The sequence below is a fragment of the Clupea harengus genome, chromosome 11 (genome assembly GCF_900700415.2).
Source record: "Clupea harengus chromosome 11, Ch_v2.0.2, whole genome shotgun sequence".
Lineage (NCBI taxonomy): Eukaryota > Metazoa > Chordata > Actinopteri > Clupeiformes > Clupeidae > Clupea > Clupea harengus.
Genome location: NC_045162.1, coordinates 22318756 through 22341465, shown reverse-complemented (window position 1 = coordinate 22341465; position 22710 = coordinate 22318756). Strand labels below are relative to the sequence as shown.

The following is a 22710-nucleotide window of genomic DNA, read 5'->3' as shown; positions in this document are numbered from 1 at the left end:
ATGAATGTATGCATGAATAAGTACATTAATACAAAAATAGACAAATATCTGTCTTCATCATAATATTATGGGTGGGTCTACAGGGAACAAATAAGATGCAGCCCTTTTTGATTTGCAGACACAAAGGTGATTTTCAGAATTAGAATTTTTAGAATTAAAACTTACACTTAATCAGTGGAGGAGCCAGGTGGGACCATGCCCTCTGTGTCACCTTCCCCGTGTTCCAGAAGAGGAACTACAGGAAACGCCACATCCCCAGACACTGGCCGCTGAGCTTGTCTCACAGCCTCTCTCTTTAGAGCAGTTTAATTAGGAGTGAGATTCCGATGTGTGTGTGTGTGTGTGTGTGTGTGTGTGTGTGTGTGTGTGTGTGTGTGTGTGTGTGTGTGCCTAACCAGGCTCCTGTACACAGATAATTCACCTGTACACTCATCCTCACGTGTGTGTGAATCACCAGCCTGTGTGTGTGTGCTTAATGAAGGCAGGGCATTTAACCAGATCATCAACATTAATACCGAAAGCTGGAATGACCTGAATACATTAGTTTATGGATTTATGTATCATTTGGTAGCCAAATTGGCATGATTCATTTCTTCAGTGGCTTTATGAGCAGCAGGAGTTTTTAAAGCCCCAACTTGTTAGTACATTCTAAACCACAAGCAGAGAGACTCATGCATACTCTCCCCCAAACACACACTGGGGTGTCAAACCGTCACACTAGCCGTCACTCCTATCTCCTCACGCACAGAATATTTTGGTGATCATGCTATCCTCTACCCCTACCGCCACAACCTTTAGAAGTGTGTGTGTGTGTGTGTGTGCGTGGAGTAGTAGTAGTAGCCAGTGGCGGCTCCTGAAAAAATTCTCAGGGGGGGCCATTTTTTTGATAATGATTAAGGCAACCCATTCAGTAGGTACATTAAGTTAGCTATACTCATACAGCAATACCTTTTTGTCCACTATTGGCAGCACACAACAGTAATATGTCCCCTCTTGCGATTATAGCTAGAGTAGCAAGTTACAGGTGAAAAGCTATGGAAGAAAGTTGCATCCAGGAGCCTTCATAAGCAAACATGATGTGGCTCCACATTAAATTATCCCATTTTTTCATTATCCACGTGTCTCAAATGTTGTATGATGTAACATAGCTTAACAGGACACATGATATGTCCAGTAACAATATAAAGAAGGGGTAACATATAAGTCAAAACCAACAATATTTATTGACTGATCTTGAAAGTATTGGCTTACAAAAGCAAAATAAGTCATCACATAAAAAAATATTCAGTGTTAGTGCAAGAAGCGAACTGTGAAACACACTGTGAAACCTATAAAAAGTGACAGTGGTATATAGAAATACAGACCGCGTTACGACCGCGATTTTCTTTCGTTCCAATTCTTGGATGTAGGATTTCCCTCCCTTTGTAGAAACCTGTTGAATGGATACATTCGGTCTAGGAAGTCCTAATTGTTTTGTTGTCAATGTATCTTCATTAGTATGCCGACTAAAAAGGAGTTTCTGTCAAAGAGCGAATCGAGTTATTGCACTGAACAGGAGCCATCTTGACAGAATATGCCTCTGTCGAAGCTGTATGACGTTAGTATAGACCTTTACGTCCATTACTTATGACACGACATGGAGGGGCGAGACCTATAGAGCCATAGAGAATGCATTGAGAGCTCTGTTTTGTGAAAAAATGGATTTAACCTGGGAGTCAATGGGAGAGGTCTTTGGCGATTTTCATTTCGCCCCAAATCGCCCCAGAAGGGGCGGGGCCATTTGAAGCACGACTTTTAGGCTGACTGAATGACTGTTACCTGATTCGACAATGACATACTGAGGCAGATCAGACGGTCTAGTGGTAGAATCGAACAGAAAAAAAATTATTACATTTAAATTTACATGTCGCCATTTACGCGACTTAGAAGGATATTGCGTTTATATATGGATATTTTTCCCTTTTCCCCTAGGCAGTGCGTCGCCCAAATCGCCCTTATGGACAAGACGCCCCTGGTAGTAGCGTAACATAATTGTGGTTGGCCCTCAACACAAATCAACACAGTATGTCGATAAGCATAGAGCGAATAGCCCTCAAGAAAAGCACAGCAATTCATTACAGGCCTACACAGTATGAATGCATGGATGACCGCACCTGACCACACAATCACTTGCATTTATAGAATTCATCATTCATCATTCATCATCAATGGCACAGCGGCCAAATATGACCACAGACTCAGATTACAGTAGGTGTGCATTTTCCAACACATGAGAGGTAAAAGTTACATTGCTATAGATTCAAATCCCTCATCCCATAACAAACAGAAACCTGTACTACTCACCCATTAGTTCGTCCTATAGGCCTTGTGCTCAGCAAAGGCAGTAACAATGCTGCAATTCTCTCAATTCTCCAAATTCTGTCAGCGGTTCTCTTTTGAGAGTATAGCCTTTCGATGAAGCATAGATAAAAAAACGAAAAATCTATGTATGTATCTAATTTATATTTAAAAAAAAAAAAACTGATTTAGTCAGTTTCGTTGTACACTCATCCTGTTCTTTATTTTCTTCCTCTTTTGAGTGTTGCTGTTTTGTTTGGGCTAAACATTACTTATGCTGCCAATTTAGCATCCATTTGCTGAAGAACGCCTGCTTCTTGCTAAAATGTTGAACTGTTGATGAACTTGATGTCACAACGCCCATGCAAGTTATCAAAAATGACAGGACAAATACAAATGCATACAAATAAACTATGTCTCAAACCTGTACGCTTACTCAAGATGGGAAGGTGGTATATGTAACTATCACAATTACAAGTCATTTTAGTAATATTGTTGAATGGTTACTTTGAAGACAGCGTAAAAGGGTCAATGTGCAGGAGGGCCCACCTACGATAGTAAAGCAGCAAAAAATCACCTCCTCCTTCCTCCATGGGCCCCTGACAGCCTCTGGGCCCCTGACAGTCTCTGGGCCCCTGACAGTCTCTGGGCCCCTGACAGTCTCTGAGCCTCTGACAGCCTCTGGGCCCCTGACAGCCTCTGGGCCCCTGACAGTCTCTGGGCCTCTGACAGACAATGGGCCCCAATGCACTGCACTGGTTGCACCGCCGATAGTTATGCCAGCACGTGTGTGGGAATGTCAACGCTTTGGTGTGTATGTGTGTGTTTGTGTTCTGCTTCTGTATGAGAGTGAGTGTGTGTGTGTGTTTGTGTGTGTGTGTGTGTGTGTGTGTGTGTGACAGAGCAGCTGCTGAGTAGCGAGGTCTCTGAACTGCTTAAACAGCTTAGTGTTTCACTGCTGGAGCTCTCGCAGCCCAGTCTCTGCTTTGCTGACAAGAGCAAAAGCTGAGCGATTCGCTTAGAATACAAAATGTTTCTGTGTGTAGGACTCAGTGTGTATGGTTTGTGTGTGTGTGTGTGTGTGTGTGTGTGTGTGTGTGTGTGTGTGTGTGTGTGTGTGTGTGTGTGTGTGTGTGTGTGTGTGGCCTATGCCTGAATGTACAGTAAAGTGTGTATATTTCAGGCATCTCGCCACACATGGCTGTGCAGCGGCCTGAAAGGCCCAGGTGTGACGCACAGGGGGACGGAATCAGTTAACATCAGAGCTCTGGCACTGACGTCTGGAGCTCACAGCGTCTCCAAGATGTCACAGCTCACTGAACGTCATGCTCACATGAAGCCAGTCATGAACCTGTCGTACACACATACACACACACGCGCACACACACACGCGCGCCCACGCGCGCCCACGCACACGCACAGGCACACATGCCCCTACCACACACATACTGTCTTTCACTCAACCGCCTGAAGCATCGCAAGAGAAGTAATCTGTGCAAAGAGTGGTCTGCCTCCTTACATCACTTAAGGCTGATTTATAGTTGTAGCTGGAAAAAATATACCAAGATGGTGGACTAAACTCTGTAGATGGCCGTGTTTGGATAGAAATGTAATTTGTACATGAAAACCCCATCATTGTAACCAAAAAATACATCTGAAGTGATTTGCGAGGCGTCTGCCAGCCAACTATCTAACAATATTAGCACATTAGCTTATGTTAGCAAGCTAACTAGCCATAAAGTAGACAGCTGCTAGCGAAGTTAAATAGTGGTCACCAATTCATAGCGGTGTGATTATTTGTGGACCTGCAGATTGTTAGCAAAGGCTTTATCAACACCCCCCCAAACGCTGGGCAAGCGGACAGTTATTGCGGTCTGTGTCCCTGAGCGGTCTGTGTCCTCTAGTTGCATTTCTGGGGAGGTGCGTGTCAGGCTGCAGCAAAGGGATTCTACACAGAAGCATCAATCGGCCTTTAGGCAACACCCCTACAGACGGTCTGTGGTTATCTGCTGTTAGACGACTGTGCATCCTGGTTGCCTTTGATGGTAGTCAAGGCTATACAGGTGTTGCTGTGACAGACTACACCTCCTGCTACATGTGTTGGCTGAGTCTGTATCCTAGCTGCCTCGGTTGCTGGAGAACTCTGTCTCCTAGCTGCCGCTAATGCTGGGACATTCCCCATGGCCACTGACCTTGTTGCTAAGAGAGTCTGAATCCCTCTGAAAAGGTCACCACCCCACCCCCTTTACCTTTGCTGCTTGGGGGATTCTTCATCCACCCATCTTTGGTTGCCATCTCTCCCCAAAGCCCAATTAAAAGGTGAGAGAGAGAGAGAGAGAGAGAGAGAGAGAGAGAGAGAGAGAGAGAGAGAAAGAAAGAAAGAGAAAGCATCCTGTGGTATGGATGTGGTAATGATGGTGAGATGAAGCATCATGAAGCTTTGAAGCTTTGAAGCCAAATGCGTTGAAAAGTGGTTCATTTCTCGAGGCTTTGGATGCCCTCTATGGAGGCCTGCTGGTTGATGGAAATACCATATGAGAAAAATTCTCAGCAAGGTGACAGTGCTGAGATGTATGGTAGCCTATGGGTTAGGAAAGGCCTGATGCATTAACATGCATACACACAAACGTCATGTCAAGAAATAGCTAATTTTGAGTATTTATGGTGTGTTATTTTGTAATGAAATATAAACGTTGTATGTATGATCTCAATATTAGTATTTTCATAGTAATGCAAGGACTTTGGCAATGCCTGCCTATAGCCTATAATATAATGAAATATAATAATCTGATCAGCCATTTTTACATTGCAATTCTTTAAAATGGACAGAGGCGAAAAGTTGAGTTGCAAAATGATCTCTGTCGAAGATGTTGCAAAATGATATGTGACAACATGAAAAACAACATAATAATGAGGCTTATGTTAGATTTCATGGAAATCATAGCATACAAGCTGGAGAAATTAAGTCAGAGTTCTCTACGTGTTTGATGGAGATAATTTCCAAACACTGTTAATGACTTAAGAATATAATAATCAAGTGCCTTGTATTATTAATGACCTTATATGAATCATGTACTTATGTAAGCAGGAAGATGGCTTTTCTGTGTTTCTGTGTGTGTGTAACTTAGAATATTAGGTGCCACTTAGTCTGCATACGTACAAGAGCATGTTTAGACCAGAGATGATAAGCTTCTTCCGATCTTGTGCAAAACTGCCATCCTTGCAATATACAGAGCCTCGGACGTCAGAGATCCACCACGTGGTTATCCCTGCTGAAAACTAAACTTCTGTCTATATAAACCTTGTGCGATGTGTTTATCAGGGGTTCACTTTCAGCCTTGTGCCGGGAGTGAGCCCGATTGCAATTGATGTCGTTGTTTGTCTAATAAATATACTTATATGCAGCTCCGGAGTCCTGAGGTAACTAGGGTGAATTTTCACCTATCAGTGTTGCTAGTTCGATCTCAGTCAATATACTATCATTACAGAATTGCAACTCAGAATATCCAGTTACCTCCAACACAACTCATCAACCCATGCATTCGAGAGAAATAGCTGGAGCACTGCACCAAAATGTAACCTTTTCTTGAAATGGTTCAGCGGTTAAACAAGGCTTTGAACTTCATGTGTGATGTCATTTTGCCAAAATAAGACAAATTCTTGATACAGAGCTCCAACGGGAAGTGCTTCAAGTTTTTGACACAAGCTTCAAAGCCTCGATTTAGAGGGTAACATCACATCAGTGTGGGGTAGAGGGGTAGAGACTCTCTCTCTATTTACTTAAAAATTAAAAGAGATGAGCAGTAATATGTTTAGATGGCTCCACTTCCTACTTGCCCCGGAACATAAACAGTCCCCTATTAAAAAAGTCAGGTATTTAGCTCTTATCCAATACGACTTAGGAAAGCATCCTGCTTTGGACGTGAACCCTGGTCAACTGCTTGGAAAGCAACGAAGCAACGCTATCCACTGTACCTTCAGTGACGTATTACCATGATATGTCACATACTGGTAAATCTCTGATAAGATAAACTTAATAGTGTGGGTGAAATCAAAGATATGGTTTTCATTCACCAGCTATGGTAGTTACCATCATTCTACCTTCTGTAACTACAGTTGGCAGAGTGAGTAACGTCACAATAGGCGAACGCTCCACCATTCAATTCGATGGGAAAAAAGAGGGATGAAAAATGATAATAGCAAAAGCACGACAGGGGGCATTGAAACAATTTTTACAAGAGCACTACACATGATCAGGACTGAAGTGTCAGCAATTGAGCAATCACACTAACAATAAGCGTCATGTACATGAACATACATAGGCCAAATGTGCGCCACGTAATCCTGCCTCCAAAATAACCAAAATAATGAACAAATCTATTTTAAACCCTAATGACTCCATGACTAAATGACTTTAAACCATTAATACCCTGTGACTGATGCATAACAACTCCATGATTGATTTATGATTTAATTTTAGGTAAATTAGGGGTGGATGTTAATGCCCTCAGTGGATGCTTTCATGTGGTCATCAGGACGTAAAAGTGATCCAGGTCCCCAGTCTAAGTTTCTAATGGACATGCGATTACATGGGCAGGATGTGACTACTTTATCAGACACAGGAGATGACATGCTTATACATGTTAGAAATAAATATCTACATTTGTCATGCCAGTAAAGCTTTTGAAATGAAAAGATCCTAATGTTTAATTTATCCTTAAAATGCATCCAATGCGTCCAAATGTGTCCAATAAAATCCTACATACTGAGAAATGCTCAACAAATGTAATTTTGATGAAGCCCAAAATATGAATGAACGAACGAATGACTTAACTTCCATGAATGAGGTGTAGAACTGCATACACACACAAATCGTCATAGGTGGAGCTCAAACCAAGCTAACCCTATTATTTCTACTATCATTAGTGTCTGTGGCAAGGGCCTTTCTCTTTTTTATTTTCTCCCTCTTTGTTCCACCTTTTCTTTTTCTTCTGACCGTTGCCAGGAACTGCAGTGAGAGTGAGAGTCGCTCGTGATGCGTGGATTCTGAGAGGTCCAATGATCAACTCATTCCTGCTTGCTATATTACTTTATAACCCTGCATGGATGTGTTTTTAATTCTTTATGGATAATGGGTTCAACTAAAGTGTTGCCGCCTACTCTCTGGCCAGTTTAGCCGTCTCCTCAAGAGGGATGGCTATATGGATGACAGACATCCATCAGTGGCGAGTGAGTGTACTGAGACAGTTCATGGAAGGATATTAGATTACAGTGGCTGGTTGTTCGGACAGACCCAGTGGGGCGACAGTGGTACAGTGGTAGAGAAGTCGTTTAGTAATCAGAAGGTTGCTAGTTCGAATCCCTGTCGAAGCATCCTTGAGCAAGACACTGAACCCCTAATTGCTCCTGATGTGCAGTGTGCCATCAGTGTAAAATGCAAAATGTGTATACATTGTAAGTCGCTTTGGATAAAAGCGTCTGCTAAATGACTAAATGTGAAAATGCAGTGGGCTCTTCTGTGCCACCTCTGTTTACTCATTTCACTGTTTAATTTTCTCTGTTGCCTCCTTAAGTGGAGGACTTTTAATGAGGGGAGCAGAGATATGTTAGCTGTGGGAGTGCTTCCCAGATGGGGGTATCTGGTGTGGCTGCACACATCAGGTCTGGTCTGATGTAACTCTACACATCAGGTCTGGTCCGGTGTAACTGGAAACATCTGTTCTGGTCCTCCTGGGTGCATCTATTCTGGTCCAGTGTAACTGGGCGCATCTGTGGTCTGCGGTGGTTCCAGAGGGACGTGAGTCAGTGAGCAGATCGTGATGCTGCTGAGTCACGGAGCCAGTGAGGAGAAGCCCTTCGGTGCCACATTCACACAGACCCTCTGGTGACTACTTTTCAAGGAGCCTTCTCATACCATATTCATTATATTACTCACATGTAACTCCTATTCTAAGGAGTCTCCTGGTGCTATATTCTATATTAATCTCTTGCCGCTTCTTTTAAAGGAGCCTTCTGGTGCCACAATCTATATTACTCTCTGGTGACTACTTTTTAATGAGCCCTATGGTGCCACATTCACACAGGCTCTCTGGTGACTCCTTTTTAAAGAGACTTCTGGTTCCATAACCTATATTACTCTCGTGACTTTTTAAAGGTGCCTTCTGGTTCCATAACCTATATTATTCTCTCATGACTTTTTTAAAGGAACCTTCTGGCGCCATAACTTGAAAAACTCTCTCTTAATTCCTTTTTCAAGGAATCCATTGGTGCCATATTCACATGTACTCACTCCTTTAAGGTTTGAGGAAAACATGAGTTTTAGCAACAATGTTAGAAGAAGCTAGGCTGACATTGGTGTAGGTGAAGTGGACTGCACTCAGATAGGTCTTGTAAGTACTCAGAGTGCTGTACACTTTAAACATCATATCTATCTACTGAATAAGTTGCAAATTAGGTTAGGCGTTAGGCGTAGTTGGAGGGCTTGGTGTCTTGCCTGTACTTACAGTGGGAACCTTACAGAAACCATACATGAGTGACAATTAGCAGAAGCACACTTAGGAGCCACTCACTCAGAGGTAAATCAAAATAGAAACAAATGATGGAACTAGCTTTATATGTTTGTTTAGACTTAAAATGGGTACATTTCCGCTTTCCTGTGTCTCAAACAGATGTATGTGTGTGGTGCTGAACTTGTGAACTCTCTCTCTCTGTGTGTGTAAGTGTGTGTGAGTGTTTCATCTTCTCCACTGTAGCCACCATCACAGTGGTGAGAAAGCTCCTCACAGTAACACACCCATAGCAAATGAGTGCGCTGGGCTCAAGAGAGAAGAGAGAAGAGAAAGAATCCATTACTCTTCCTCCGTCATTAGCACAGGCTCGGCACTGTGTCCCATCTTACTATGCACAGCATGAGTAGGGTTAGGCAGGGAGGGGTAAAGCAACCCAGGCCATTTCCTTAATTTGTTTTATGGACTGGTGCCTAATTGTTAATATGATGATGTGACGCATGGCGGAGGTAGAATGCCTTGATCGTAATGGGTGTTGCAGCGGGCTGGGTTGTTATCATCATGACCAGCATTACAGGCCTGCATTAGTGCTAAAAATAAAGGATGTTTGGATGTTCGAGTGTCATTTTTCTAATCTCCATCCAGCCCTGTCTCGTAATTGAGTTAGCGGTGTTGGGTTTTATAGTATTCCGCTGCTGGGGAGTATGAGGTGGAGATGGTATCTGCCTCAGGAACACATCTCCAGAGCTCAGCAGCTGCACCCCTAGGGTTTGACAGTGGGATGCTGATGTAGTAATCAGAGCCAAAATGGACGTCAGACACTCCAGACAGCAAGCTTGTCACATTTTTGCCGCTGCTAGTGATGGAACTGAGTGGCCGGGAAGCCGAAGGCAGCTGGATTAGAGAGACATCCCAAAATGTCTTTAATAGTGGAAGTAGAATGGCACAATTCTTCACCTTGGAGCTAAACTTGAACTTAATAGTAATTTGTGATAAATGTTTAATAATACAGGCACACTTCTGCCAAATGGCCACCTGATGTCTGAAGGGGAGCAAAGCTGCATTTAGAGGCAAAGAGGATTTTCTACTACGTATATTTTGTGTGACTAAGGGGTCTCTTGACCCGCTGGCAAGGCTAAATAGGACCTATTAGAGTCGACGAGGGAGAGAGAGACGATAGAGAGGGGGAGAGAGAGAGAGAGAGATAGAGAGAGAGGGAGAGAGAGGGGGAAGCAACCAACAGCCTATGTGATGAGCCCCTGGCATTGAATGAAAGTTGTAACCATTCACAGAGAATGATGATGAGCCATCTGCATGACGTGACTATCTATGGTACGGTTGTTCTCTTCCATTGTAGCAGATGTTTGTCTAATGTTGTTTTTACCCATCTCCCCTTTTGCAATTTCCTCACGGGATCATCATTTTATGTCTATGGTGTTGATATTTCGTTTGTAGATTCCAATTGTTATTAAGTTTTATGGGGGTCTGATGGGACTGGTGTTGCGCCCCCATCAACTCTCTCACACATCTCTGCTGCATAGTGGTGGGCTGACATGGAAGTAGCAGATACAGACAGACAGCTGGCAGACAGACAGACAGACAGACCGAGAGCAAGTTGGTAGACAGACAGAGAGAAAGACATACAGAGAGCCAGCTAGCAGACAGGTGGCTGTTAAACTCTGGGCATCACAGCTGCTCTGCTCTGGGTAGTCAGTGAGTCACGACCCTCATTACCTCTAAACACTCCGCAGACACGTTTGAATTCGGCCTGGCGCCTGTGTTTCATAGCCCAGTTCATTTGTGCTGCTGCGCTGTGTGTTAACACACCACTTAATAACCTTGGAGAATAAAGTCTTGGCCTGACAATTCAGTCCAATTACACTCCATCTGATACGCTGAAAGACTTTGAACCACTTTGTGAGAGATGGACAGAGTGTGTTGGTGCTGTTTCTTTGTCCTTATTCTGACATAACCGTTGCCATACAGCTCCATAATGCATTTTCAGTACAGCCCAGCTTTTGTTCCTCTGTTGCTTGTGCTGGAAAAGGGGGAAGTATATTTTAAAATTAAGAAATTAAAATGTACGTGAGAACCTCAGCACACACACTGGCATTTTTTCTCCCTTTGCTGTAATATTCATTAGCCTTCAAGTTCACTTTTTTTTAACAGCGCAACGCATCTCCTGCCGTAGGACACTGCCTGTTTTAGGCTTGGCCTCACACACACACACACACACACACACACACACACACACACACACACACACACACACACACATGCGTACAATGAGACCTTTCCTTCCCCTCCTAGGGCTCATATCATGGAGAATCCTTAACCCACAAAAAGGTAAAATAAATAGGTTGACACTCTCAGACTAGGCATTATGATAACATATTCAGTTTCAACCAAGATCTTCCATTAGTGTAGTTTGCCCATTGTTGGTGATTGGCTGGTCTAGGCTAAGACAGCATAACTGTTGGGAGGTCTTGAGTAGAAAATGTATCTATAATAAATTACTTTGATCAATTATACATTTGGAGTCTCTGACAACAGCATGAGAGTTTGACGAGTGCACATGAATATTAACAGTAACATTAGACTAAATCTAAAATACTGTAATACTAAGCAGATATACTTAAGATAATTAATGATAATTCAAAGTTTTATAACTAAAAATAAAACTCTCCACCCCAGTGAAATTGAACCCACCTGATTTACCCTCAGAATCAGAGATACCTCACTCCTTAGCCCCCTCAGCCTCACGCGGCTCGTTGCACTCCCCTCCCATGTGACACCCTGCCCTATATGACTTTTTAATATGGGGAAGCAGGGGGGGCAGGGGGGGTGTCACTCCCAGTTTGTATTTTACAGCTCCAGATTAAAAGACCTCAGTGTTGTACAACCCCTAAAGCGTTATATAACCCCATCCATCTCCCACCTCAGGGCTGGCCTCTCTGGCCTTTCTGGCCTTTCTGCCCCCTCCCCACAGGCCTCTGCTCTGCGTTTGTTACTCTCTACCTGGCTGATGTGTGTGTGTGTGTGTGCTTGTGTGCATGTGTGCACGTTTGTGTGTGTGTGTGTGTGTGTAGTTATGTCTTTGGTAGTGTTTGTTTTGTCAGAGTTTGTGAATGTTAAGCAGCAGCTCTGTGTTTCTGAAGCGATCCCGTCTGAAAAGGTTAACCGGCACCTTGCAGACGCTTCAGCAGGGGAGGACTCTGACCTTTCTCTATTTAACCTTGGACACAGATGAGATGCTCTCTTTCACTCACTAACTCTCTCTCTTTCATTCTCTCTCTATCTATCTCTCACTCACTAACTCTCTCTCTCTCCCTCTCACCCAAACCCGCTTTCTCTCTCTCTTGCCCTCTCCGTCTCTCTCGCTCGCTCTCACACACACACACTCTTCTACTCTTTCAATTTCTCTCCATACGTCTCTCTCTCTCTCCTTTCTTTCTTCTCCCTCAGCCTTAATCTTATTCCCTTCCTCTGAGCCCCTTTCTCCTTTTATCTTTCTCTCTGTTTTATCTCTTCTCTCCTCCCTCTCGAGCTATTTATCGCTCTCCCCGCTCTCGCTGTGAGGGACCGAGGGGCATTGAAATGGAGAAGGACGGACTCTGTGGACCTTTTCCTCAGTACAATCAAAATCTGAACCGTACGAGTTGAATGTAAAGTCAGACTGGTGCCGTGGTGAATCAGAAAAGCTGCACTGGCGGTGTCACGAGAAAAGCACAACATGTTGAATTCACCGGCACAAATGGAAGGAAACGGCATGACATTTGAAAACACAGATCAGCCCAGCAATGAATAAATGTGGCGAATCAGTGATATCAGCATGTTGCCGTCGCTCCCTTTGCTTCATGGCAAAAATACTGGCTGCCACTGAGAATCATTTTGTCCCAAATGACAGATGTAATCAGGATCACCATGTACAGTCTGTTCAGAATGGACCCATAGGAACATTTCAGTTCTCAGAGATGGATCTTTGAAAGCCCACAAGACCCAGATGTGATTATTATTGTTTCAATTATGCATCAATTTAATCACATATGTTTCTCCTAAACTTCCTTAGGAGAAACAGGTTGAGACAGAAATGAGACGAGGCACATTATTGTTAAAATCTACCATAATTGACACAGTGTCCCTCACAGATCTTTCCTTTAACACCATAGGAGAATATATGGTCTATGTAGAAATCAGAGAAGCAGGAGACTTCAGGCTAAATCTCCCTTTTAATCTCATTGTTGTCTAGGAGAAACTAAGCAGATAATAAGATCTAAAGATTTTTTTATTTTCCTTTCTTATGGGTATGTGTATGTATGTGTATATGTATGTATGTGGATATTCATCTGTATACCTTACAGATATTTTCCCTCTTTCCAGGGATGGGCTCAGACAGAGCTGGTTTAAGCATGTAGTGTACATTTAAAACAAGTTAGAATTCATTTAAATTGAATGTACTAACTCAATTTATGTGGCAAAAATGAATGTTAATAAACAAAAAAATTGTAAATAAATCAAACTGAATTATTTTTTGTTTGTTTTCCTGCAGGTGTCCTTCTTTCTGTTCATCATCTTTGTGGTGTACACCATGCTGCCGTTCTGCATGCGTGACGCGGTCATCGCCAGCGTCCTCACCGGCTCTTCACACACACTGGTGCTCAGCCTGTGCCTGTCCAGTGGTAGCGAGCGCTTGGACCCCCTTGTGTGGCAGGTCAGCATTCAGTACACACACACACACACACACACACACACACACACACACACACACACACACACACACACACACACACACACACAGTTCACACCCCAGGCATCAATCCTCTGGTGATGGTGTGCATCATTAAGGTTTTTCCACCCATGAAGTGTCAGTCTGAGATGTCAAACGCGTGACAAACTGAAGCCTTAGGGGTGTCTGTGCTGTGCATTCACATCAGTTTCTCAGCAGGCTTCTTTTCTCTGTGTACTATATACCCCTCTTATCCATGTGTGTGCATGTGTGTGTATGTGTGTGTGTGTATGTGGGGTTGTTTACATGTGATGCCCTGTCTGTCGTGCAAGTGAGTGCTTGGACCACCTCGTGTGGCGGGTCAGCATTCATTCTGCTCCTGGACCCTGTAATCTGTACAGCTCTTCAGCAGAGGGTATTGTTGCAGCGAGAGTCTGTGGGGACATCCGCATCTGTGGTGACATTCCACAAGTGGTGTGCCTCTATCCTGTCAGTGTGTGCTAAAAGCCTATTGTGGGCTACCATTCAACATGGTTATATCTGCAACATATCTCACCCTGTGTACAAAGACACATCTTAAACACCCTTGGTGCTGTTCTATGGTGCTGAGCACAGGATCAGTAAACATGGATGACGTGGGAGTACAGCAGCCATCATACACCCATCTGCTTGTTCTTAGGAACTTATAGCCACTCAATGTTTGCTCTTAACAATGCTGTTAAGTGCATACATTGTGGATAAATAATAATAATACATACATAAATAAATAAATAATAAATAAGCCCATAATAAATAAGCCCTGATGTAAAATTGCAACTTATTTCTGCTGCTTGCTGATGCAAAAGCATAGTAACTATTTACTAATTAATGGATAACTACGTACAAGTATGCATCTTTAATAATGTTATAGCATAATGTTATTATGGCTATAGAGAATGCCACTGATGATAATATGAGAATAATAAAGTAGGCTTCGTTAATAAATAAAGTATGCTTCGTAAATAGGTAGATGTCTAATAATGAATTTGTAATTCCTCATGCATACCTATCATTGTTGGTAAAATAATGTAGTTACTTGTTAGGAATGTGCAGTCGCAAAAGTCTGGTAATTATTTAGTGGTTAATAGGCAGGTATGTAATTATTGTAAAAACTATTGGTAATTCCTCCTGTATAACTTTCATCCCTTAGAAAGTGTCCTTATTCATTCCATTTCCAAGAAATGCTAACAGCTAAATTATTCTTTATAATTCTAGCTTAGTTAACCAATAACTAACCGTAGAAACGGTACCTTAAAAGTCAGTGAATCACTGATGTATTCATTTTTGTGCTGAAGGGAGGACACCAATCTATAAGAATGCACATCACATCATGGTGCGCCTCGGACTATCTCGTCCTCAATGTACATATATAGATGTACATATGTACATATACAGTGGGGAAAATAAGTATTTGAACCCCTGCCGATTTCGCAAGTTTGGCCACTTGCAAAGAAATGTGTGATCTATAATTGTAATGGTAGATGTATATTAACAGTGAGAAATAGAATATCAACAAACAAATCCAGAAAACTGCATTTTATAACATTTATGACTTGTATTTGTATTTGATGCAGAAAATAAGTATTTGAACCCCCAAGCAAACAGCAAGAATTCTGGCTCCCAATGACCAGTTATGTGCGCAAGAAGCACACAGTCCTCATTAGGCCTAACAAGGTACACCTGATCTCAACTGGTGACGTGTATAAAAGAAACCTGTCCAAAGAATCATACTTCACACCTTTAACCTCACCACCACGGGCAAGACCAAAGAGTTGACCAAGGACGTCAGAGATAAGATTGTAGACCTGCACAAGGCTGGAATGGGTTACAAAACCATCAGCAAGCAGCTTGGTGAGAAGCAGACAACTATTGGTGTGATTATTCGTAAATGGAAGCAACACCAAACAACTGTCAATCGCTCTAGGTCTGGGGCTCCATCCAAGATATTCCCTCGTGCGGTATCGGTGATCATCCGAAAGGTGCAGAATAACCCCAGAACTACACAGGGGGAGCTTGTGAATGATCTCAAGGCAGCTGGGACCACAGTCACCAAGAAAACCATTGGCAACACACTACGCCGTAATGGTTTGAAGTACTGCAGCACTCGCAAGGTCCCCCTGCTCAAGGAAGCACACGTACAGGGCCGTCTGAAGTTTGCCAATGAACCCTTGTATGATTCTAGGGAGGATTGGGAGACAGGATGTGGTCAGATGAGACCAAAATCAAGCTCTTTGGCATCAACTGGACTTGCCGCATTTGGAGGGGGAAGAATGCTGAATATGACCCCAAGAACACCATCCCCACCGTCAAGCATGGAGGTGGAAACATTATGCTTTGGGGCTGTTTCTCTGCCAAGGGTACAGGACGACTCCACTGCATCGAGGGGACTATGGATGGGGCCATGTAACGTGGAATATTGGGCTTGAACCTCATTCCTCATTCCCTCCCATTGAAAACGCAACCTTAAGGATTTGGAGAGGATCTGCAAAGAGGAGTGGACCAAAATCCCTCCTGAGATGTGTGTAAACCTGGTGACCAACTACAAGAAAAGTCTGACGTCTGTGCTTGCCAACAAGGGTTATTCCACCAAGTACCAAGTCATGTTTTGCTAGGGGTTCAAATACTTATTTTCTGCATCAAATGCAAATTAAGTCATAAATGTCATAAAATGCAGTTTTCTGGATTTTTTTGTTGATATTCTGTTTCTCACTGTTAAAATACACCTACTATTACAATTATAGATCACACATTTCTTTGCAAGTGACCGAACTTTCGAAATCGGCAGGGGTTCAAATACTTATTTTCCCCACTGTATATCAACGGGGCCGGAGTGGAGTGTGTCCCTTGCTTTAAGTTCTTGGAGTCCACATCAAAGAGGACCTCTCCTGGCCATCAAACCCCCGCTTCCTTGTGAAGAAGGCCCAACAGCACCTGCACTTTCTGAGGGGGCTAATGAGTACCCGCCTACTTCCCAAAATCCTCTCCAACTTCTACTGTTGCACCGTTGAGAGCATCCTACCCAGCTGCATCTCAGTGTGCTATGGCAACGGCACATCAGCAGACCAGAGAGCCTTACAGCAGGTCGTCATGGCAGCCTAGCACATCACCGGTACCCAGCTCCCAGCCATTAAAGACTTTTATCATAAACACTGTCTGTAAGGTCTGTGAAGTCTCAGCTGTCTCAGTGCCGTAATTAGCACAAACACTATTTGGAGTTTCACAAGGCAGAATAGCATAATGTGTAATTGCCTGTAATTGCATAATTATGTAACTTTTAACGAGAAAACAGTTATAGCTCCAGCTATGTTATTGATGTCAAGCGAATGTGTAATATCGGTTGTCAATCCATCATGTCATGACATGTAGCCTACTTGGAGACATGAAGCAGAGGCAGTGAGTGAGACAGGCAGTGAGTGAGACAGACTCGTTATACCACCATCAGGAAGCCAGAAGAAGCGGAAATAAGTTGCAATTTAACATCGGGCTTATTAGGATTCCTCCGTCAGGAGGAAACCTATTGTTATTGTAGGCTTTCTTATTATTATTCTTCTGCAATGGGAAGTCAATGGCAGCCCCTAGAACCGTATGGTAACTTTTTCTGAAATTTGGCACACTCATTAAGGACAGTCCCTTCTTTACTCACACCAAGTTTCATGTCTCCCACTAGACCACACTAGCGCCACCAACGGGTCAAAGTTGGACTTTTGTTAACACACACAACTTTTGATCGTATAGATTTTCTGTTATTCCCGGTTTTATCAAAAAACCTTTGAAAGCCTACTCCTCCTACAATTTTGGTCAAATCTTTTTCAAAATCACCAGAGATGATCTTCAGACCAAGCCTCACAAAAAACAAAGAATAGAATTTTGATCCTCACAACCGTTTGTCCGGTATAGCCACTCAAATTCAGCAGAAAAGCCGCCAAAAAGGAAGTGAAGTAATATCTAAGCAAAACTTTGAGATATAAACCTGGTTGACATTGGTACAGGGGTAGAGAAGTTGTTTAGTAATCAGAAGGTTGGAAGTTCCATTCCCTGTTGAAGTGTCCTTTAGCAAGACACTTCTTTCTTTTCTTCTTTCCCTTCTTCACTCTTCTTTCCTTCTTTTACTCTTCTTTCCAAAATTGTGAAGAATATACATTTTCACCTGGTTTCGCAATCTTTGGAGGAATCCGCATCGCTGCTTGCAGCTATATTTTATTATTATTATTATTATTATTATTATGCATTTATTTATTTATATTATTATTATTTATTCACAATGTATGCACTTAATACTCAAGACATGCAGCATTGTTAAGAGTAACCATTCAGTGGCTAAAAGTTCCTAAGAACAAGCTGATGGTGTCTGATGGCTGCTGTACTCTCATGTCGTCCATGTTTGCTGATCCTGAGTGGCTTTCAACCTTAAGAACTAACTAAGTTAATGACTCCTAAATCTATTTATCTCGCAACTATAGCAGGATAGCTGCACTCAATCGTTGGTCTTCTTCAGTGTTTTAAGGTTTGGTATATCTAGCAGAGTAGATTACATCAGAGCAGATGCCCAGTCATATGAAAACCGACTAATGTCATAGCAATGGCTTTGTCTGAGGTTAACAAAGATGCCACAATTGGTTGATTGGTAAATGGGTATTTTGGGAAACGTGTAAACGCATTAATAGAAACCTGAGCAGGCTAATGTATTCGAAGTTGTTCTGAAGGGAGCAATGGCTTTGTCTGTGGTTAACAAAGATGCCACAATTGGTTGGCTGATAATTGTTTATTTTGTAAAACGTTGTGCAAATACTAGTGATTAATTTGCTGTGACTAATTGCGATTAATCGCTTCTGATAATGAATATTTAAATGTAACATCACAGAGTTAATGTAGAATCAACACAAAGGAAATGTATTTAAATTACAGCACTATTGTTAAATTGCATCTTTTTAACTTTGAAGACAGATTCTCTCCTGTGAACTGCAGATTTCCAATAAAACCATCAAGGCCATCAAAATGGACTGTCAGCTTGAAAGGCTCATTTGTTATATGTGTAGCATGTGAAGTGTGAAGGGCCTGAAGTGTGAAGTGTAAGGGGACTGAAGACGTGGAGAAGCAGAGAAAAAGAGAGACAGATGGGGGATGGAGATACATGGATGGATACACCTCAATCTCTGTTAGCGACTAGGTTAGCCGGTCGGTACTTACAACATGGTGTGCATCCTGTTGGGTTAGTCGTACATTGAAGTGCTCAATAAACTTGCAAGCTTGAGAATTAAACTAAGCTCCCTGTCAGGTGTACGTTGGATACCCCAGATATTTGAACTGTTACACATGACCTAATAGAACTAATATAGCCGTGACAGCTACGTTAAGTGCATTACATTTTTTAATAAAGATGTCAAATTAATTGGAAAATATTTGGTTAATTTTGATAGCACTGGTCAAGACTTTACTACAGCAGGTAGCTGTATTAGATGTCGTTTATGAATGGAAAAGATAATGTGTTCTGTCTACTCACTTTGGTACGCTCACTGTGAACTGATCCAATAATGTCCAAACACTGAAACCCCCCAACCCAAACTCTTTAGCATCCAGGGGTTCCAGCCTGCAGAAATGTGTTGATGCGGTGTGAGGGCAGTATGAGGCTAGAGCCCCGAGCCTCGAGGCATGACAGGAGGGCTTGTGTGAGGACTAGAAGTGTGTGAAGACAAAGTAGAAGTGAGAACAGAAAGAAGAAGTGTGTAAAGAAATAAAAAAAGGGACGAGACAATTGGTGGCCAGGAGGAGAAAAGAATGTGTGTGTGTTTGTGTGTGTGTGTGTGTGTGTTGTGTAATTGAGAGAATGTAATGAAAGGATGGGGCCCTTTTAAAAATAAATGATGTGATTAGGGATGTCACCAAATGCCTCCAATGCCTCAACATTCTTCTGCTAATAGCCCGGGCGCACCTCAACTTTTTTCTGTCACGGCATTTAATTACTTTTCTGTCTACAGCCATTAAATCATTTGCATTTTCCTGGTTTATTAGCACAGGAGAGCCAGGCGTAGCAATCTTTTCCAGCTTCGATTCAATTACACGGGTCACTTCTTCGAAGAACAAGCACAACAAGCGTGCCCTTTGCCCAGAGCCGACTTCCGCATGGACTGAAAGATTTTTCCCTCTAATGCAGCTGGAAAGGTCACCTGCTCCCTGGCTATGCTTCTGACAGGGGATTAACACACAAACAGCTGCCCCATGCATCCATCATTAACCACTCGTCTCCCAGTCCTGTCATTCTGTTGTTGTTGTTTTCTTTTTTTCAATTGACTGTGGAATGGAACCTGTGCCGGGTCCGTGCCACCTGTGGGCCAGCTGTGGGCCGTTTCTCAGCAAAACACATTAAAAGCATCCAGGAGCTTTTCCTATGCAGATGCTGCTTACTGTGGCTATCATCACACAGATGCTGGGCAGTTTGGCCTGATTTGTTTCCAGCTCCGGTTTGTAATGGATTGAAACGAGTAAGGCTCTTTTGTTTTGAATTTAGGCACTGTGTGTGTGTGTGGGGAGGGGAGAGGTTGGGTGTCTGTGTAGTGGGGGTTTGTGCATGCTTTTGTGAGATGTGGGGATATGAATGTGTGTGTGTGTGTGTGTGTGGGGGGGGGGGGTTGTAGTTCTTTGCTTTGATCCTGGCGGTAAAGTGTCTGGGGAACTGTGTGCTGTTTCTGTGTTCAAAGCCTTGGGGGGGACTGTGCTGGAGCACTAAAGCAGCACAACACAGGAACACACTTCCTATGTGTGTGTGCGTGTGTGCGCGTGCGCGTGCGTGCGTGTGCGTGTGTGTATGTGTGTGCATGGGAGGGGTACAATGCCATTGGAATGCCTTTATATGCCTGGCACATCCTCCATTCCCACACCCCACAGAAGTGACATAAGAGATGACAAGGACACAGTTTAGTTCTCCAGCTCTTTTCTAACAAACGCTGGGAAGACTTATGGGGGAGCACTGGCCACACACACACACGCATACACACACACAGACACACACACACACACACACACACACACACACACACGCAAACACACACACACCCACACCCACACAAACACACAGACACACACACTAACACGTACACACACACACATTCACACACACTAACACGCACACACAATAACACGCACACACACACACAAACACACACAAACACACACGCGCGCACACACACACACACACACACACCACCATCACCACCGCAGCTGGGTAGTAGATATCTGTAATTGGCAAGACACTCTGGAAATCATGCATGCCACAGCAGGTGCAGTGTATTTGATAAACGCTTGATTTATCATTGATTAATCATTTACAAAGTCTTTGTATTTACTTAACAAGCCACATAAACAGAAGTTTTAAACTTGAACTTTCAATGTGCTGCTTTTTGAGCAGCTACATCTCTCATTGCAGACTGAACTCGATTGGGTATTTTGAATGGGGGGGGCCAAATCGTATTGTATGACCAAATCAGCATACAATTCAGGCTCAGCACACCTTTGCTTTTCAAGTCCAGGCATACTGCACATCGAAGGGCTAACACAAGTCCAGGCATACTGCACATCGAAGGGCTAACACAAGTCCAGGCATACTGCACATGGAAGTGCTAACACCCTCCTGGGGGCAGAGAGGGCCTCAAGGCTGTTTTGTCGAGGCTATATAGGGAAAAGGGCGCAGCTGGAACCTTTGCTCCAAAGAGATCCTTATTATCCTCCCAGGGGGGATTTCACTGAGATCGAACAGTTTGGTCAAAAAGATCAGCGATAGTCTTAGGTTGTTATGGAAATAAAAAAGCTGTGTGTGTGTGTGTGCTTGTGTGTGAGTGTGTGCTGGCACTAGATTAAAATGCAGTGTGTGTTGCTGTGGTAAGAGTGCACATTCTGCCTCCAGCACAGTCTCTCTCTCTCTCTCTCTGTGAGTTGTCAGATTCCAATTAGAGATTGTACGACTCCTTCAGCTGGAGTAGCTTTCACTGATTGGAGCCGATGTCCTTGCATCCTCCGCAAACTAAACTTTGGTTTGCTACATCGTGGTAAATTATCACTGCTGCAAACTTAGTGCCGTATTTGTAAGTTAACAATCATACATCGTCATTACATTTTGAGAAATTCATTCACAATAAAGGCAATGGATTCTACCTAGTTTTTATAAAGGATTTCCAGGGAACCTAACAACTATAATGGAGATGAAACTGTTAACTCAGATAATTAAGATATTTAACATAGCAGGTCATTTTAAAGCTAGACTGAAAATGCAAGGTGTGATTTCTTTGATTGATTTTTAGGTTTATTTCCCATTTGGCAATCAAAATAAATACGGCACCCTTGTATTTTTTTTATCCATTTTCAAGGGCCCTCAAGAGCTTTTAACCTGAAGCAGTAATTTAAAAATGAATATTGTGCTTGATTTGACTGATTATCATGTTTACCTTTTCATTTGTAGGTTTGTTTAAATTTGCCATACAAACCCTAATTCAGTTACAAATGGCTCTTACGGTCTCGAGAAGCACCGCGAGAGCTCGATGTGAAGTTACGTAGTTCTTCCCTGAAATGAAAATGAACCAGAAGAAGTGTCTTAGTGCTTGAGCCATGAGAGTGATGGGGGCTGGAGAGAGGGATTGTGTTTGTGTGCTGAGCCCCTCGCTGGCAGAGCTCTGTCTCTGGCCAAAAGGATTTGGTGTGCATGACTGGAGCCCTAGCGGGGTCACAGGGAGCTCCCATCTGCTCCTGCCTGGCTCCGATTAGACTGCTCTGGGGAACAGGTAGCCATCCTCCCACTCTAGGCTGGCTCCATCTGCAGCGTGTGTGTGTGTGTGTGTGTGTGTGTGTGTGTGTGTGTGTGTGTGTGTGTGTGTGTGTGTGTGTGTGTGTGTAGGGCTGGCTCCATCTGCAGCGTGTGTGTGTGTGTGTGTGTGTGTGTGTGTGTGTGTGTGTGTGTGTGTGTGTGTGTGTGTGTGTGTGTGTGTGTGTGTGTGAGTGTGTGTGTGTGTGTAGGGCTGGCTCCATCTGCAGCGTGTGCATTTCAATGCATGGCACCCGGGCAGCGTCGCATTTGTCTGCTTTGACCTAGAATGTTGTTGGTTTGTTTCTTGTTGC

The 22710-nt window shown here is 43.1% G+C and overlaps 1 protein-coding gene across 2 annotated transcripts in view; it reads left to right on the top strand.

Moving 5' to 3' along the window:
• Nucleotides 1-22710, top strand: part of adcy2a (adenylate cyclase 2a) — a 76703-nt gene that overhangs the window by 15237 nt on the left and 38756 nt on the right. The window contains exon 3 of one of the 2 annotated variants that reach the window (XM_031576268.1): nt 13393-13554. In XM_031576268.1, coding sequence (XP_031432128.1) covers nt 13393-13554 — 162 coding nt within the window. Of the gene's footprint in view, nt 1-13198; nt 13555-22710 lie in introns of those variants that run through there. The other variant, XM_042709133.1, reaches the window with a different exon arrangement.